At 41.3% G+C, this 19825-nt stretch overlaps 1 protein-coding gene across 2 annotated transcripts in view; it reads right to left on the reverse strand.

The window, feature by feature from the left end:
* The window catches only part of LOC129828581 (poly(ADP-ribose) glycohydrolase-like), a 126289-nt gene that overhangs the window by 60213 nt on the left and 46251 nt on the right, over positions 1-19825 (reverse strand). For both annotated transcript variants that reach the window (XM_055889631.1, XM_055889630.1), the window contains exon 10: positions 18331-18485. In XM_055889631.1, the coding sequence (XP_055745606.1) occupies positions 18331-18485 (155 nt within the window). The remainder of the gene's footprint in view (positions 1-18330; positions 18486-19825) is intronic.

Genomic DNA, 19825 nt, shown 5'->3' on the forward strand with positions numbered 1-19825 from the left:
CTTAAATCATGGGGCGGCAGGTAGCCTAGTGGTTAGAGTGGAGGGGCGGCAGGTAGCCTAGTGGTTAGAGCGTTGGACTAGTAACCGAAAGGTTGCAAGATCAAATCCCCGAGCTGACAAGGTAAAAATCTGTCGTTCTGCCCCACTGTTCCATTGAGAATAAGAATTTGTTTTTAACTGACTTGCCTAGTTAAATAAAGGTTAAAAAAATAAATATAAATAAAATCGGCTTGAAAATCTATGGGAAGAAAATGGTTGACTACAAAGAATATACAAAATAATAATGTGAAAAAATTGTACAATCCAAGTATCCAAGATATATATTTTTTTAAATTAAACTCTTGTCAATTTGGTGAAATCCTCTTAGAGACTTACCCAAAAAGACTCACATCTGCAATCAAAAATCCCAAAATGGATTAAATATATTTCTCACCCCATGAATACATGTTTTTAAATTTAATGTAATCAAAATGAAATGTCATTTACGTATTAGAGTCACTAAAATGTAATATAATATGTATTGACTAAGGTGTGTGAATACTTACGTAAATTACATTTCATTTTGAATACATTAAATTTAAAAACATGTATTCATGGGGTGAGAAATATATTTCATCCATTTTGAATTCAGGATGTAACACAACAAAATGTGGAATAAGTCAAGGGGTGTGAATACTTTCTGAAGGCACTGGATGGAGGGATGTATTCTAAACAAGTCTGTCCATACCATCTATTGGCTGATTTGGTGATCTGGAGCGCAGGTCATTTGTTTTAAAAAGCCTTATGAAAAGTGATAGTGTGCTATATCCCCTATCTCTAGTGATGAGAACCATGTAGCTAGAATGTCATCCTATACCACTTCCTGATTTCACAGACGGGACCATGAGAACCATGTAGCTAGAATGTCATCCTATACCACTTCCTGATTTCACAGACGGGACCATGAGAACCATGTAGCTAGAATGTCATCCTATACCACTTCCTGATTTCACAGACGGGACCATGAGAACCATGTAGCTAGAATGTAATCCTATACCACTTCCTGATTTCACAGACGGGACCATGAGAACCATGTAGCTAGAATGTCATCCTATACCACTTCCTGATTTCACAGACGGGACCATGAGAACCATGTAGCTAGAATGTAATCCTATACCACTTCCTGATTTCACAGACGGGACCATGTATTTCTGGGGGTGGATTATCCCTGTAAGTAAGTAGCCTAATTATGTATTGCCTGCACTACTATATTTCAGAACATCACAGGCCGGTTGATGGTGGGTGCCTGAGGTGGTGGAACCAGGTGGATGACGATGGAAAAAATACACTGGGTGTTTGAGTCCAGAAAGGTAGATCACATACATCCTAGTCCTTCTGGGCAGGCAGTAAATAACTACTACCCTCTACTGAAATACCTTCGTCTGTAGGGGTCCCTTAAGACCAACTGCCAATTATTTGATTTCATTACTAAAATGAGAAGGATTGGAAGAGACGACACACAGTGTCACCAGTACTGAAAAGAGAGACAGAGAGAGAGAGAGAGAGAGAGAGAGACAGAGAGAGAGAGAGAGAGACAGAGAGAGAGAGAGAGAGAGACAGAGAGAGAGAGAGAGAGAGAGAGACAGAGAGAGAGAGAGAGAGAGAGAGACAGAGAGAGAGAGAGACAGAGAGAAGGAAAGAGAGAGAAGGAAAGAGAAGAAAGAGAGAAAGAAGGAAGAGAGAGAAGGAAAGAGGGAGAGAGCACAGGCCTCAAACTTTGTCCATCCATGTGAGTTCAGTCAAGCTTGAACTTTTGATATGAATTAGAATCATCTCTCGCTCAGCTTCCCTTTCACTCACTGCAGCCGGGCCAGGCCGATTATGGAGAAAGCAGTGGAGGCTCCTCAGAGGAGGGAGGGGAGAACCATCCTCAGTGAATTTCATGAAAATAAATTGTACATTTTAGATAAAATTGTTACTAAATATAATCACGTCACCAAATAACTGATTAAAACACTATTTTGTAAGATATTACTGCACTGTTGGAGCTAGAAAACAAAGCATTTCACAACACATAAAATCTGCTAAACATGTGTATGTGACAAATCAAATTTGATTTGAGAAGGTCTAGAGTAGCCTCAACAGCACCCTGTAGTGGTGTAGCCGGAGGACAGCTAGCTTCCATCTTCCTCTGGGTACATTGACACGAATACAAAACCTAGGAGGCTCATGGTTCTCACCCCATTCCATAGACTTACACAGTAATTGTGACAACTTTAGGAGGACGTCCTCCAACCTATCAGAGCTCTTGCAGCATGAACTGACGTGTTGTCCACCCAATCAAAGAATCCGAGAATGAATCTATTACTGAAAGCATAAGCTACAACTAGCTAGCACAGCGGTGCATAAAATGTGGTGAGTAGTTGACTCAGAGAGAAAAAGACAATAGTTTAACAGTTTTGAACAAATGTAATTTCTTCCAAAATGAAGGGAGAGAGAGATTTTGTATTTTTTTCTAACTTACTTAGCTAGCAGGCGCAGCTAGCTAGTTTAGCCTACTGAAACAGAGGGATGCTATGTTAGCTAGCTGGCTATGACTTTCCAACACAACACTGGAACTCTTCCAAGTCAAGGTAAGCTTTTGGGTTTTCTAATTTATTGCCACCGGGGCCGGCCGGTCTAACTGCTTACACGTACACTAACGTCACTGCATGATTGTAGCGGGTTTACTAACCGTTAGTAATATTAGCTATGTTGAATAGGACGTTACTTTAGCTAATATGGTGACAACGATGAAGGCTGTGTGTAGTGGTTTGGTTTTTTCCACCTGGTCAAATACAGCTGATGTGTTGTGCATTGAAGTCCACAAGCGAAGGGAAGAGAAGGAATACAACGTGGCTGCTATGAAAGTGAACTGTGTTTTACGCGTGATCATGGGGGTGTATTCATTCCAACGATTCTGTTGAAAAACGTTCCTTAAACGGAAGCAAAAGGGAATAAAACGGGGGATAAACATTCCTGAATTTGTCCAACAGAAACTCTCGTTTGTAACTGTTGGACTAATGAATGAACCCTATATCAGCTAGTTGCAGGCAATAGTGTGCAAGGCGCTATTGAAAGTCACTGTCTGTCACTTCAAATTTGTCTCTCGACCTGTGTGTACCTACGTTGTAAACTTTCATTCATAGGCTAGGTTGTAGCAATCTCATGATGTGTATAGGGAAAATTATAGTATCATGTAGTAACCTAAACCTATCTCTGTTACATTGAACTGGGTGAATATGAATGACAGTAACCTAAACCTATCTCTGTTACATTGAACTGGGTGAATGGAATATGAATGAGTCACCCAATACGCTGTAATAGAAATAAGGCCATGCTAATGGAAAAACATGTTTGTCCTCCCTCATCTTAAAATGGCACTGACCACCACTGGTAGAAAGTCCTTCTTACATCGTTTCAACAATGGCAGTTGGCCCCAGGCCTCAGTTCCATCACAAAGTCACACTCATGTGTCCCTCCACTCCACAGCACTTACACAAAAAGGAAACGAATAGAAGAGAATGAAGAAACAAAACAAAACAAAAAAAAACACGGGCTCCCTTTCCACTTCCCCGCAACCCCAGGGCTACATTAACAAGGCCCCGTGTCCCTTTTAAAAAAGAAGCGAGGACGCCAGGAGGCTATTCATCTCATCCAGCCTACTACAAAAGCTGCCTGCCTATAGAGGTGCACTAGTGAGGCTATTTGAACTGAATGTCTACAGTATTAAGGCCATCACCATCTCGCTACCAACGGCCAAATCTACTAAACTCCAGTGCGTCCTCCTGCTTTGCCCTTCAACGGCATGCCATTTCAATCAGAGAGAGAGAGAGAAATTTCATGAGAGCAAAAGCAATGACAAGGCTTAATGACACAAGGCTTGATGCACTGAGAGCCCCTCCAGGCCCAGAGAAACTCATTCATTTAAGTCCATTCCTCATTTTTCTTTTCTGTCATTGTAGCCTCGTAGAAACAATCTTGAGTCATGTTATTTAGCCCAAAGGGCTCTCGCAGGGCAGCTAGCCAGCCAATGGTTGGTAAGAGCAGGTAAGAGCAGGCTTTTAGTAATAGAATTCCAATATGGTATTTTGGGAATGGTGAAATGAATACATAATTATATAAAATGGCAACAATCCATCAAAGATTGTCCATGTGGAGATGTGACGTAGCTCGGTTGCCTATTTAGAGAAAAGTGTTGCGGAGTGCAGTTCATTTTCGTTAAGACTAGAACTCTCATTTGTATGAAGAAACTTACAACAGAAAAGCACCAAATCTACTTTTACAGAGAGACAAACAAGAACAACTTTATTTAAAAAAAAAAATTTTTAAAGCCTCCCCCTGCTAGACTACAAATGTATTTAAATGAATCCCAGATAAATGTATACTCATTGCGTTAAAAGGAGACCGTGCTGAGGGATCTAAGAAAACAACTGTACTGTTCCACCTCCCCAAAGCGGAGGCTAAGGGTTCTTCCAAAATGGCACTCAAATTAAAGTGTATTTGTCACGTGCGCGGAATACAACAGGTGTAGACCTTACAGTGAAATGCCTACTTACAGGCTCTAACCAACAGTGTGAAAAAGGTATTAGGTGAACAATAGGTAAGTAAAGAAATAAAACAACAGTAAAGACAGGCTATATACAGTAGCGAGGCTATATACAGTAGCGAGGCTACATACAGACACCGGTTAGTCAGGCTGATTGAGGTAGTATGTAGATATGGTTAAAGTGACTATGCATATATGATGAACAGAGAGTAGCAGTAGCGTAAAAGAGGGGTTGACGGGTGGTGGGTGGCGGGACACCATGCAGATAGCCCAGTTAGCCAATGTGCGGGAGCACTGGTTGGTCGGGACAATTGAGGTAGTATGTACATGAATGTATAGTTAAAGTGACTATGCATCTATGATTAACAGAGAGTAGCAGCAGCGTAAAAGAGGGGTTGGGGGGGGGGGGGGGGGGGGGGGGCACACAATGCAAATAGTCCAGGTAGCCATTTGATTACCTGTTCAGGAGTCTTATGGCTTGGGGGTAAAAACTGTTGAGAAGCCATTTTGTTCTAGACTTCTAAATGACCAAATCAATGAGATCTACTAACAATGCTCTTGTCTTGGACACATCATTATCAGCGGCTAACAATGCTCTTGTCTTGGACACAACATCATCAGCGGCTAACAATGCTCTTGTCTTGGACACAACATCATCAGCGGCTAACAATGCTCTTGTCTTGGACACAACATCATCAGCGGCTAACAATGCTCTTGTCTTGGACACAACATCATCAGCGGCTAACAATGCTCTTGTCTTGGACACAACATCATCAGCGGCTAACAATGCTCTTGTCTTGGACACAACATCATCAGCGGCTAACAATGCTCTTGTCTTGGACACAACATCATCAGCGGCTAACAATGCTCTTGTCTTGGACACAACACCACCATCAGTGGACGGTGTAGGCAGGGGTCCTTGGGTGATCATTAGGGGTTCTCTGCCCTTCACCAGGAATCTCCAGCCAAGGTTAATTAAGCCTTAGCTTGTTCCCAAGTGCCACTAGACTGACCACTGGCCTCAACCTTTTATACACATTCACCGTTGCTTTTGTCTTGGACGTACCATCAATCAATCAATCAAATGTATTTTATAAAACCCTTCTTACATCAGCTGATGTCACAAAGTGCCGTACAGGAAACCCAGCCTAAAACCCCAAACAGCAAGCAATGCAGGTGCAGAAGCACGGTGGCTAGGAAAAACTCCCTTGAAAGGCCAGAACCTAGGAAGAAACCTAGAGAGGAACCAGGCTATGAGGGGTGGCCAGTCCTCTTCTGGCTGTGCCGGGTGGAGATTATAACATGGCCAAGATGTTCAAATCATCATCAGTGGTGTTGTGATGTATCCTAGGGTACACTGGGTGTTTACCCTCTCTGCAGATGGGGGGGGGGGTGGGGTCTACCCTCTCCCTCCCACAGGCAACTCAGACAAGGTTAATCAGCCTCAGCTTGTGTCCAAGTGCCACTAGACTCAGCCAAACAGGATCTCTTTCCCCGCTGCACAGTTACAGTCCATCTCGATGGTCTTTACTGTCACGCTTGTCCACCAACACATACCACCATCGGAGTTGCAGATCAACTCCAAATGCTTTTACTGTTAACTAGCTAAGCTTCCATCTCAGATACAAAGTAGAGGACTTCCTGGTTTTCTTTTCATTCAGGAAATTATTATCCGACCGGCTGAATTAAATATTGAAGGGATGTAGTTACAGTCACTATACTCCTCCTGTATATTAGTAAAGGGCTGTAGTTACTATACTCCTCCTGTATTTTAGTAAAGGGCTGTAGTTACTATACTCCTCCTGTATTTTAGTAAAGGGCTGTAGTTACTATACTCCTCCTGTATATTAGTAAAGGGCTGTAGTTACTATACTCCTCCTGTATTTTAGTAAAGGGCTGTAGTTACTATACTCCTCCTGTATTTTAGTAAAGGGCTGTAGTTACAGCCACTATACTCCTCCTGTATATTAGTAAAGGGCTGTAGTTACTATACTCCTCCTGTATTTTAGTAAAGGGCCGTAGTTACTATACTCCTCCTGTATTTTAGTAAAGGGCTGTAGTTACTATACTCCTGTATTTTAGTAAAGGGCTGTAGTTACTATACTCCTCCTGTATTTTAGTAAAGGGCTGTAGTTACTATACTCCTCCTGTATTTTAGTAAAGGGCTGTAGTTACTATACTCCTGTATTTTAGTAAAGGGCTGTAGTTACTATACTCCTCCTGTATTTTAGTAAAGGGCTGTAGTCACTATACTCCTCCTGTATATTAGTAAAGGGCTGTAGTTACTATACTCCTCCTGGATTTTAGTAAAGGGCTGTAGTTACTATACTCCTCCTGTATTTTAGTAAAGGGCTGTAGTTACTATAATCCTCCTGTATTTTAGTAAAGGGCTGTAGTTACTATACTCCTCCTGTATTTTAGTAAAGGGCTGTAGTTACTATACTCCTCCTGTATTTTAGTAAAGGGCCGTAGTTACTATACTCCTCCTGTATATTAGTAAAGGGCTGTAGTTACTATACTCCTCCTGTATTTTAGTAAAGGGCTGTAGTTACTATAATCCTCCTGTATTTTAGTAAAGGGCTGTAGTTACTATACTCCTCCTGTATTTTAGTAAAGGGCTGTAGTTACTATACTCCTCCTGTATTTTAGTAAAGGGCTGTAGTTACAGTCACTATACTCCTCCTGTATTTTAGTAAAGGGCTGTAGTTACTATACTCCTCCTGTATTTTAGTAAAGGGCTGTAGTTACTATACTCCTCCTGTATTTTAGTAAAGGGCTGTAGTTACAGTCACTATACTCCTCCTGTATTTTAGTAAAGGGCTGTAGTTACTATACTCCTCCTGTATTTTAGTAAAGGGCTGTAGTTACTATACTCCTGCTGTATATTAGTAAAGGGCTGTAGTTACAGTCACTATACTCCTCCTGTATTTTAGTTAAGGGCTGTAGTTAGTCACTATACTCCACCTGTATTTTAGTAAAGGGCTGTAGTTACTATACTCCTCCTGTATTTTAGTAAAGGGCTGTAGTTACAGTCACTATACTCCTCCTGTATTTTAGTAAAGGGCTGTAGTTACTATACTCCTGTATTTTAGTAAAGGCCTGTAGTCACTATACTCCTCCTGTATTTTAGTAAAGGGCTGTAGTTACTATACTCCTCCTGTATTTTAGTAAAGGGCCGTAGTTACTATACTCCTCCTGTATTTTAGTAAAGGGCTGTAGTTACTATAATCCTCCTGTATTTTAGTAAAGGGCTGTAGTTACAGCCACTATACTCCTCCTGTATTTTAGTAAAGGGCTGTAGTTACTATACTCCTCCTGTATTTTAGTAAAGGGCTGTTGTTACTATACTCCTCCTGTATTTTAGTAAAGGGCTGTAGTTACTATACTCCTCCTGTATTTTAGTAAAGGGCTGTAGTTACTATACTCCTCCTGTATTTTAGTAAAGGGCTGTAGTTACTATACTCCTCCTATATTTTAGTAAAGGTCTGTAGTTACTATACTCCTCCTGTATATTAGTAAAGGGCTGTAGTTACTATACTCCTCCTGTATTTTAGTAAAGGGCTGTAGTTACTATACTCCTCCTGTATTTTAGTAAAGGGCTGTAGTTACTATACTCCTCCTGTATTTTAGTAAAGGGCTGTAGTTACTATACTCCTCCTGTATTTTAGTAAAGGGCTGTAGTTACTATACTCCTCCTGTATTTTAGTAAAGGGCTGTAGTTACTATACTCCTCCTGTATTTTAGTAAAGGGCTGTAGTTACTATACTCCTCCTGTATTTTAGTAAAGGGCTGTAGTTACTATACTCCTCCTGTATTTTAGTAAAGGGCTGTAGTTACTATACTCCACCTGTATTTTAGTAAAGGGCTGTAGTTACAGTCACTATACTCCTCCTGTATTTTAGTAAAGGGCTGTAGTTACAGTCACTATACTCCTCCTGTATTTTAGTAAAGGGCTGTAGTTACAGTCACTATACTCCTCCTGTATATTAGTAAAGGGCTGTAGTTACTATACTCCACCTGTATTTTAGTAAAGGGCTGTAGTTACTATACTCCACCTGTATTTTAGTAAAGGGCTGTAGTTAGTCACTATACTCCTCCAGTATTTTAGTAAAGGGCTGTAGTTACTATACTCCTCCTGTATTTTAGTAAAGGGCTGTAGTTACTATACTCCTCCTGTATTTTAGTAAAGGGCCGTAGTTACTATACTCCTCCTGTATTTTAGTAAAGGGCCGTAGTTACTATACTCCTCCTGTATTTTAGTAAAGGGCTGTAGTTACTATACTCCTCCTGTATTTTAGTAAAGGGCTGTAGTTACAGCCACTATACTCCTCCTGTATTTTAGTAAAGGGCCGTAGTTACTATACTCCTCCTGTATTTTAGTAAAGGGCCGTAGTTACTATACTCCTCCTGTATATTAGTAAAGGGCTGTAGTTACTATACTCCTCCTGTATTTTAGTAAAGGGCTGTAGTTACTATACTCCACCTGTATTTTAGTAAAGGGCTGTAGTTACTATAATCCTCCTGTATATTAGTAAAGGGCTGTAGTTACTATACTCCTCCTGTATTTTAGTAAAGGGCTGTAGTTACTATACTCCTCCTATATTTTAGTAAAGGGCTGTAGTTACTATACTTCTCCTGTATATTAGTAAAGGGCTGTAGTTACTATACTTCTCCTGTATTTTAGTAAAGGGCTGTAGTTACTATACTTCTCCTGTATATTAGTAAAGGGCTGTAGTTACTATACTCCTCCTGTATATTAGTAAAGGGCTGTAGTTACTATACTCCACCTGTATATTAGTAAAGGGCTGTAGTTACTATACTTCTCCTGTATATTAGTAAAGGGCTGTAGTTACTATACTTCTCCTGTATATTAGTAAAGGGCTGTAGTTACTATACTTCTCCTGTATATTAGTAAAGGGCTGTAGTTACAGATGGCCATCTGAGACAATGTAATCTCATTCCCTTCTCCATTTAGATAATCACACTGTCTGTGTCCCAAATGATTCCCTATTCCCTTTAGGGCCCATAGGGCTCTGGTTAAACGTAGTGCACTATAAAAGGGTACGGGGGGGTACCATTTGGAATGCAAAAAAAGTGTGATGCCGACAGAGATGGGTAGTGTTTACAGAGCAGCAGCTCCAGTCTTCTCGGTTCAGGAATTACGGAGAGAGAGAGGCGCTAGTATTACATTACATTAATCCTATAAAGTCACCGTTCGAAGTAAAAGCTCCTCTATTAGGGAGTAAAAACCGCACCACCACTGCAACAACAATTCTGTTATCAGATCTTCTCCAAGGACAGACCTCTGGGGTTGGGTTTGAAATGGGGACAGACCTCTGGGGTTGGGTTTGAAATGGGGACAGACCTCTGGGGTTGGGTTTGAAATGGGGACAGACCTCTGGGGTTGGGTTTGAAATGGGGACAGACCTCTGGGGTTGGGTTTGAAATGGGGACAGACCTCTGGGGCTGGGTTTGAAATGGGGACAGACCTCTGGGGCTGGGTTTGAAATGGGGACAGACCCTCTGGGGTTGGGTTTGAAATGGGGACAGACCTCTGGGGCTGGGTTTGAAATGGGGACAGACCCTCTGGGGTTGGGTTTGAAATGGGGACAGACCTTGGGGTGGGTTTGAATCAACTTCATTAATCCCCCATGGGGAAATTGGATTTGGCACCAGCAGGACACAAACTGCAACCACATAAACATGCATACAGTACCAGTCAAAAGTTTGGACACAACTGATTAGTCCAGGGTTTTTCTTTATTTTGACTAATTTCTACATTGTAGAATAATAGTGAAGACATAGAATCATGTAGTAACCAAAAAAAGTGTTAAACAAATCAAAATATATTATATTTGAGATTCTCTAGCGTTGCACACACTTGGCATTCTCTCAACCAGCTTCACCTTGAATGCTTTTCCAACAGTCTTGAAGGAGTTCCCACATATGCTGAGCACTTGTTGGCTGATTTTCCTTCACTCCGTGGTCCAACTCATCCCAAACCATCTCAATTGGGTTGAGGTCGGGTGACTGTTGAGGCTAGGTCATCTGATGAAGAACTCCATCACTCTCCTTCTTGGTCAAATAGCCCTTACACAGCCTGAAGGTGTGTTGGGTCACTGTCCTGTTGAAAAATAAATTATAGTCCCACTAAGCGCAAACCAGATGGGACGGCGTATCACTGCAGAATGCTGTGGTTGCCATGCTGGTTAAGTGTGCCTTGAATTCTAAATAAATCACTGACAGTGTCCCCAGCAAAGCAACCCCACACCTCCTCCTCCATGCTTCACGGTGGGAACCACACATGCAGAGATCATCCGTTCACCTTCTCTGCATCTCACAAAGACACAGCTGTTGCAACCTAAAATCTTGTGTTTCTTGGCCCAAGCAAGTCTCTTATTCTTATTGGTGTCCTTTAGTAGTGGTTTCTTTGCAGCAATTCTACCATGAAGGCCAGATTCACGCAGTCTCCTCTGAACAGTTGATGTCGAGATGTGTCGGTTACCTGAACTCTGAAGCATTTATTTGTGCTGACATTTCTGAGGGGCAGTTAACTCTCATGAACTTCCGTTCCTGTGGCGGTCCTCATGAGAGCCAGTTTCATCATAGCGCTTTATGGTTTTTGCGACTGCACTTGAAGAAACGTTCAAAGTTCTTGAAATGTTCTGGATTTACTGACAATGGCTTAAAGGAATAATGGACTGTCGTTTGTCTTTGCTTATTTGAGGTGTTCTTGCCATAATAGGGCTATCTTCTGTTTACCAACCCTACCATGTCACAACACAACTGATTGGCTCAAATGCATTAAGAAAGAAAGAAATTCCACAAATTAACAAGGCACACCTGTTATTTGAAATGCATTCCAGGTGACTACCTCATGAAGCTGGTTGAGAATGCCAAGAATGTGCAAAGCTGTCATCAAGGCAAAGGGTGGCTACTTTGAAGAATCTAAAATCTCTTGATTTATTTAACACTTTTTTGGTTACTACATAATTTCATGTGTGATATTTCATAGTTTTGATGTCTTCACTATTATTCTACAATGTAGAAAACAGTAAAAAAAAAAAAAAAAAAAAAATTGACCTGGAATGAGTAGGTATCTAAACCTTTGACTGGTGCTGTACCTCAGACCACAGAGAACTGATGGAAAGCCACATTTTAAATGTTCAACTGGTAATGTATAGTGGTCATTCCTACACAAGTTTGAGAAGCTATGGAATCTCATAGGTCATATTAGATTATGTGGACTGTCCACTAAAATGACCAATGACCATGGCAGTTATGGTCAGAACATGTCAAATCCCAAGACGATATGAAATGGCCACCAGGACTATTTACATTCTTGGGGACATTCAATTCTGCAGACATTTTGTGGTACCCTTCCCCAGGCTCCCGAGTGGAGCAGCGGTCTAAGGCACTGCATCTCAGTGTAAGAGGCGTCACTACAGTTCCTGGTTCGAATCCAGGCTGTATCACAGCCGTCCTTGATTGGGAGTCCCATAGGGCGGCGCACAATTGGCCCAGTATTGTCCAGGTTTGGCCGGGGTAGGCCGGCATTATAAATAAGAATTAGTTCTTAACTGAACTGCCTAGTTAAATAAATAAAAATATCTGTGCCTCTACACAATCCTGTCTCGGAGCTCTACGGACAATTTTTTCGATTAACCTGTACCCCCCCAGATAAGCCTGTACCCCCGCACATTGACTCGGTATCGGTAGCCCATGTATATAGCCTCGTTATTGTATATTTCTTGTGTTACTTTTTGATAGAATTTTACTTTAGTTTATTTAGTAAATATTTTCTCAACAATATTTCTTGAACTGCATTGTTGGTTAAGGGCTTGTAAGTAAGCATTTCACTAAGGTCTACACCTGTTGTATTCGGCACGTGACAAATAAAATTTGATTTGAAATGTTGGTAACACAGTATAATGCTGGCATACAGTGTCTTCGGAAATGATTCTGACCCCTTGACTTTTTCCACATTTTGTTACGTTACAGCTTTATTCTAAAATGGATTAAATAGTTTCCCCCCCTCCAATCTACACACAATACCCCATCATTTTCAAACGCTTTGCTGTTAGCTAGCTAAGCTTCTCTCTCAGAACCAAAGTAGAGGACTTCCTGGTTTTGTTGTCCTTCAGGAAATCCTTATCCAACCGGCTGAATGAAATACTAAATGTCGATGTTGTTACTAGACTAAATTCTAGATGTTGTTACAGTCACTATACTGATGATTACTAAAGGGCTGTTGTTACAGGTTGTCCTTAGCAAATTTATGGAAAAATAAATAATGAAATATCACATTTACATCAGTATTCCAACCCTTTACTCAGTAGTTTGTTGAAGCACCTTTGGCAGCGATTACAGCCTTGAGTCTTCTTGGGTATGACGCTACAATCTTGGCACACCTGTATTTGGGGAGTTTCTCCCATTCTTCTCTGCAGATCCTCTCAAGCTCTGTCAGGTTAGATGGGGAGTGTTGCTGCACAGTTATTTTCAGGTCTATCCAGAGATGTTCGATCGGGTTCAAGTCCGGGCTCTGGCTGGGCCACTCAAGGACATTCAGAAACTTGTCCCGACTCCTGCATTGTCTTGGCTGTATGCTTAGGGTCATCGTCCTGTTGGAAGGTGAACCTTCACCCTAGTCTCAGGTCCCGAGCGCTCTGAAGCAGGTTTTCATCAAGGAGCTCTCTGTACTTTGCTCCGTTCATCTTTCCCTCGATCCCGACTAGTCTCCCAGTCCCTGCCGCTGAAAAACATCCCCACAGCATGATGCTGCCCCCACCATGCTTCACCGTAGGGATGGTGCCAGGTTTCCTCCAGATGTTTGGCATTCAGGCCAAAGACTTCAATCTTGGTTTCGTTAGACCAGAGAATCTTGTTTCTCATGGTCTGAGAGTCCTTTAGGTGCCTTTTGGCAAACTCCAAGCGGGCCGTCATGTGACTTTTACTGAGGAGTGGCTTCCGTCGACCTCATGGCTTGGTTTATGCACATGCACTGTCAACTGTGGGACCTTTATATAGACAAGGGTCTGCATACTTTCCGAATGCACTGTCCGAATGCAGAGCAGTGTTCAGGTAACTAATGCTAATGAGTCAAGACTATTGAGTGCGAGTGAACAAGGAAGTAAGAGATATCATGTCTTTACCTTCGACCACCTTAAGGTGACCCTGTAGAATAACCGGACCTGTCTGCTACCTCATGTATAATTTGTCTCATAAATCAAAATGGTGGTTCAGTCCTATACATGAGGCATTTGCCAGACACAGAGGAAGTGAAGTGCAGTTGAGACCAGTTAGTTAGATCAAGATAAAGTCTGAGTGCCAGAGAGTCTGCTGTGAGGACAAAGTTCTGTCAAATCCCAAACGGATCCTTTACTGTCACCAAACAGACCCTCAGAACGGTCCAGTTTCGTAGGCTGAATGTCAACTCATTTAGTCATTGTCATGTTTGTTTGTACAGTCCATGGTGTTATACTACAACGAAGGTTCAATGAGTTAGCCAGCTAACTTGAATAAACAACCCAAAATAACTAGTGATTTTCTTGTACATAAAGACCTTGTGTTTTTGGTTGTTGAGACAATTAGATTAAGTCGATTTCAACAACAACAAAAAAATCTCTTTTTTTTTCTCTGAACATTTAGGCAAGTTAGCTGGCTAACTCATTGGTTCATATTCTCCCCTCTAGGGAGGCATTACTGTTACCTGGTGTCTGGTTCCCATGTTGATCCTGTGAAATAGATCTGCTACAGGGTAGCACTGACCTGACACAGAAAGGAATCTTATGTGTCGAAAGACAATAACCCTCTCTCATAGACTCTAGCCCTAAAAAAAACCACATTCAATAACAGCCATACAATGTTGATACGAGTCAAATTGAATCGAAATGGTCTGCACAATTATGGAAATGTGATCCGGTAATTAAATAAAGATACGCCAAACAGTGGCTCTTAAAAGATGTGCTCATTTGAATTTATGCTGGACTGTTGTGTGTTCATTTGTGGTAGTTGGATAAAAGGCATGCCAGAGCTGTAATTGAGGGAGCCAGACTGATCCTTATTCAATTATTTATTACAATGGTAAGGTATTAGTGTTCAATGTGCACCACAATGAGCAGGTAGCCTTGTGGTTAGAGACAGGTAGCCTAGTGGTTAGAGCAGGTAGCCTAGTGGTTAGAGACAGGTAGCCTAGTGGTTAGAGCAGGTAGCCTAGTGGTTAGAGACAGGTAGCCTAGTGGTTAGAGACAGGTAGCCTAGTGGTTAGAGTCAGGTAGCCTAGTGGTTAGAGCAGGTAGCCTAGTGGTTAGAGACAGGTAGCCTAGTGGTTAGAGACAGGTAGCCTAGTGGTTAGAGACAGGTAGCCTAGTGGTTAGAGTCAGGTAGCCTAGTGGTTAGAGCAGGTAGCCTAGTGGTTAGAGACAGGTAGCCTAGTGGTTAGAGACAGGTAGCCTAGTGGTTAGAGCAGGTAGCCTAGTGGTTAGAGACAGGTAGACTAGTGGTTAGAGACAGGTAGACTAGTGGTTAGAGACAGGTAGCCTAGTGGTTAGAGGCAGGTAGCCTAGTGGTTAGAGGCAGGTAGCCTAGTGGTTAGAGACAGGTAGCCTAGTGGTTAGAGACAGGTAGCCTAGTGGTTAGAGACAGGTAGCCTAGTGGTTAGAGTCAGGTAGCCTAGTGGTTAGAGTCAGGTAGCCTAGTGGTTAGAGCAGGTAGCCTAGTGGTTAGAGACAGGTAGCCTAGTGGTTAGAGACAGGTAGCCTAGTGGTTAGAGCAGGTAGCCTAGTGGTTAGAGACAGGTAGACTAGTGGTTAGAGACAGGTAGACTAGTGGTTAGAGACAGGTAGCCTAGTGGTTAGAGGCAGGTAGCCTAGTGGTTAGAGGCAGGTAGCCTAGTGGTTAGAGACAGGTAGCCTAGTGGTTAGAGACAGGTAGCCTAGTGGTTAGAGACAGGTAGCCTAGTGGTTAGAGGCAGGTAGCCAAGTGGTTAGAGACAGGTAGCCAAGTGGTTAGAGACAGGTAGCCTAGTGGTTAGAGACAGGTAGCCTAGTGGTTAGAGACAGGTAGCCTAGTGGTTAGAGGCAGGTAGCCTAGTGGTTAGAGGCAGGTAGCCTAGTGGTTAGAGACAGGTAGCCTAGTGGTTAGAGACAGGTAGCCTAGTGGTTAGAGACAGGTAGCCTAGTGGTTAGAGGCAGGTAGCCAAGTGGTTAGAGACAGGTAGCCAAGTGGTTAGAGACAGGTAGCCTAGTGGTTAGAGACAGGTAGCCTAGTGGTTAGAGACAGGTAGCCTAGTGGTTAGAGACAGGTAGCCTAGTGGTTAGAGCAGGTAGCCTAGTGGTTAGAGCAGGTAGCCTAGTGGTTTGAGACAGGTAGCCAAGCGGTTAGAGACAGGTAGCCAAGCGGTTAGAGCAGGTAGCCTAGCGGTTAGAGCAGGTAGCCTAGCGGTTAGAGCAGGTAGCCTAGTGGTTAGAGACAGGTAGCCTCGTGGTTAGTGTTGGATCAAATCCCCGAGCTGACAAGGTAAAAATCTGTCGTTCTGCCCCTGAAAAAGGCAGTTATAACCCACTGTTCCTGGGCCGTCATTGTAAATAAGAATTTGTTCTTAACTGACTTGCCTAGTTAAATAAAATTATGTGTGGTTAGACATGGAAGTAGTACACAGTGGATACTAGGCCTATATTTACAACAACAACAAATTGAAGCGTGACTGAAACTTTGACTGCTTTCAGACAACTATGAAGAGATATACTGAACAAGTACCTCAGAGAGATTACAGAAGACAAAGTGATGAGGGAGGAAAGCATTAGTCAGTAGTCTAGTGCCCCCTTATGGAAATGGGACTAGTTTCAGACCTCCTTGTCTATCGGGATGTCAACCCGTCTACAAAACATCCACGTCCATGTTCTAGGAACATAGACGTATTTTAGCAGACGCAAACAGTACCACTTACGGTTAAGTGCATACATTTTCCGCCGCCGTGGAAACCAGAACTGTGAATTTGCACTTCGTTGACCTGTCAGAGAGGTATTCTATTGGCCGTTGCCTCTGATGTCAAAAGATGACGTCAATAGATACACCTTTCAGTATCCTGATGTGAAAATATGACGAGGACTAAACCAACTGAGTGGTTCTCCGTAGCTCCGTTGGTTTAACACGACGATTGCAACGCCAAGACGGTGGGCTTGATCCTTGGATCAACAGTACATAAAACGTACGCACAATGTAAGTCGCTTTGGATAAAAGTGTCTTCTAAAAATGGCATTTATTATATATATGAACTATTTTACAAAAAATGTGCCTCCTTTGTGATCAAAGAGGACAGAGGGTAAACGCACACCTTTCTGTAGAAGTTGATGTCAGGGGAATATCCTAATGTTATATGACAATATGACTACCTGAAACATAGTAAGTAGTACCTGTAGAAGTTGATGTCAGGGGAATATCCTAATGTTATATGACAATATGACTACCTGAAACATAGTAAGTAGTACCTGTAGAAGTTGATGTCAGGGGAATATCCTAATGTTATATGACAATATGACTACCTGAAACATAGTAAGTAGTACCTGTAGAAGTTGATGTCAAGGGAATATCCTAATGTTATATGACATCACGACTACCTGAAACATAGTAAGTAGTACCTGTAGAAGTTGATGTCAGGGGAATATCCTAATGTTATATGACAATATGACTACCTGAAACATAGTAAGTAGTACCTGTAGAAGTTGATGTCAGGGGAATATCCTAATGTTATATGACAATATGACTACCTGAAACATAGTAAGTAGTACCTGTAGAAGTTGATGTCAGGGGAATATCCTAATGTTATATGACAATATGACTACCTGAAACATAGTAAGTAGTACCTGTAGAAGTTGATGTCAAGGGAATATCCTAATGTTATATGACAATATGACTACCTGAAACATAGTAAGTAGTACCTGTAGAAGTTGATGTCAGGGGAATATCCTAATGTTATATGACAATATGACTACCTGAAACATAGTAAGTAGTACCTGTAGAAGTTGATGTCAGGGGAATATCCTAATGTTATATGACAATATGACTACCTGAAACATAGTAAGTAGTACCTGTAGAAGTTGATGTCAGGGTAATATCCTAATGTTATATGACAATATGACTACCTGAAACATAGTAAGTAGTACCTGTAGAAGTTGATGTCAGGGGAATATCCTAATGTTATATGACAATATGACTACCTGAAACATAGTAAGTAGTACCTGTAGAAGTTGATGTCAGGGGAATATCCTAATGTTATATGACAATATGACTACCTGAAACATAGTAAGTAGTACCTGTAGAAGTTGATGTCAGGGGAATATCCTAATGTTATATGACAATATGACTACCTGAAACATAGTAAGTAGTACCTGTAGAAGTTGATGTCAGGGGAATATCCTAATGTTATATGACAATATGACTACCTGAAACATAGTAAGTAGTACCTGTAGAAGTTGATGTCAGGGGAATATCCTAATGTTATATGACAATATGACTACCTGAAACATAGTAAGTAGTACCTGTAGAAGTTGATGTCAAGGGAATATCCTAATGTTATATGACAATATGACTACCTGAAACATAGTAAGTAGTACCTGTAGAAGTTGATGTCAAGGGAATATCCTAATGTTATATGACAATATGACTACCTGAAACATAGTAAGTAGTACCTGTAGAAGTTGATGTCAGGGTAATATCCTAATGTTATATGACAATATGACTACCTGAAACATAGTAAGTAGTACCTGTAGAAGTTGATGTCAGGGTAATTGAAGTATTCTGACTTCCTGGAGTTGCGTCGGGGGAAGGTACAGAAGAAGGCGTTGGCCAATAGAGAAGCCACCTGCACCTGAGACAGGGTGATGGAGTGGTTCATCCCTTCCTTCAGCAGAGGGATGGGCTGGGGAAAAGACAAAAAAATATTTATTGACTTGCATTTAAGCAATTTAACAGACGCTCTTGTCCAGAGAGACTTACAGTTGCTTGATTTCTTAGTGGAGTAAAAGTGGAGTAATGAAGTAAATGTGGAGTAAAATAGCAGTAATGGAGTAAATGTGGTGTATATATAGAGTAAAATAGGAGTAGAGGAGTAAAATAGGAGTAGAGGAGTAAAATAGGAGTAGAGGAGTAACATAGGAGTAGTGGAGTAAATGTAGTGTATATATAGAGTAAAATAGGAGTAGAGGAGTAAAATAGGAGTAGAGGAGTAAAATAGGAGTAGAAGGGTAAAATAGGAGTAGAGGAGTAAAATAGGAGTAGAAGAGTAAAATAGGAGTAGAGGAGTAAAATAGGAGTAGAAGAGTAAAATAGGAGTAGAGGAGTAAAATAGGAGTAGTGGAGTAAAATAGTAGTTGAGTAAAATAGGAGTAGAGGAGTAAATGTGGAGTATATTTAGAGTAAAACAGGAGTAGATGAGTAGAGGAGTAAAATAGGAGTAGAGGAGTAGAGGAGTAAAATAGGAGTAGTGGAGTAAAATAGGAGTAGGAGTAAAATAGGAGTAGTGGAGTAAAATAGGAGTAGGAGTAAAATAGGAGTAGAGGAGTAAAATAGCAGCAGAGGAGTAAAATAGGAGTAGTGGAGTAAATGTAGTGTATATATAGAGTAAAATAGGAGTAGAGGAGTAAAATAGGAGTAGAGGAGTAAATGTGGAGTATATATAGAGTAAAACAGGAGTAGAGGAGTAAATGTGGAGAAAAACAGGAGTAAAATAGGAGTAGTGGAGTAAAATAGGAGTAGAGGAGTAAAATAGGAGTCGAGGAGTAAAATAGGAGTCGAGGAGTAAAATAGGAGTCGAGGAGTAAAATAGGAGTAGAGGAGTAAATGTAGTGTATATATAGAGTAAAATAGGAGTCGAGGAGTAAAATAGGAGTAGAGGAGTAAATGTAGTGTATATATAGAGTAAAATAGGAGTAGAGGAGTAAAATAGGAGTAGAGGAGTAAAATAAGAGTCGAGGAGTAAAATAGGAGTCGAGGAGTAAAATAGGAGTAGAGGAGTAAAATAGGATCAGAGGAGTAAAATAGGAGTAGTGGAGTAAATGTAGTGTATATATAGAGTAAAATAGGAGTAGAGGAGTAAAATAGTAGTGGAGTAAAATAGGAGTAGAGGAGTAAATGTGGAGTAAATATAGAGTAAAACAGGAGTAGAGGAGTAAATGTGGAGAAAAACAGGAGTAAAATAGGAGTAGTGGAGTAAAATAGGAGTAGAGGAGTAAAATAGGAGTCGAGGAGTAAAATAGGAGT

This window comes from Salvelinus fontinalis, chromosome 30 (assembly GCF_029448725.1).
Source record: "Salvelinus fontinalis isolate EN_2023a chromosome 30, ASM2944872v1, whole genome shotgun sequence".
In the NCBI taxonomy this organism is placed as follows: Eukaryota; Metazoa; Chordata; class Actinopteri; order Salmoniformes; family Salmonidae; genus Salvelinus; species Salvelinus fontinalis.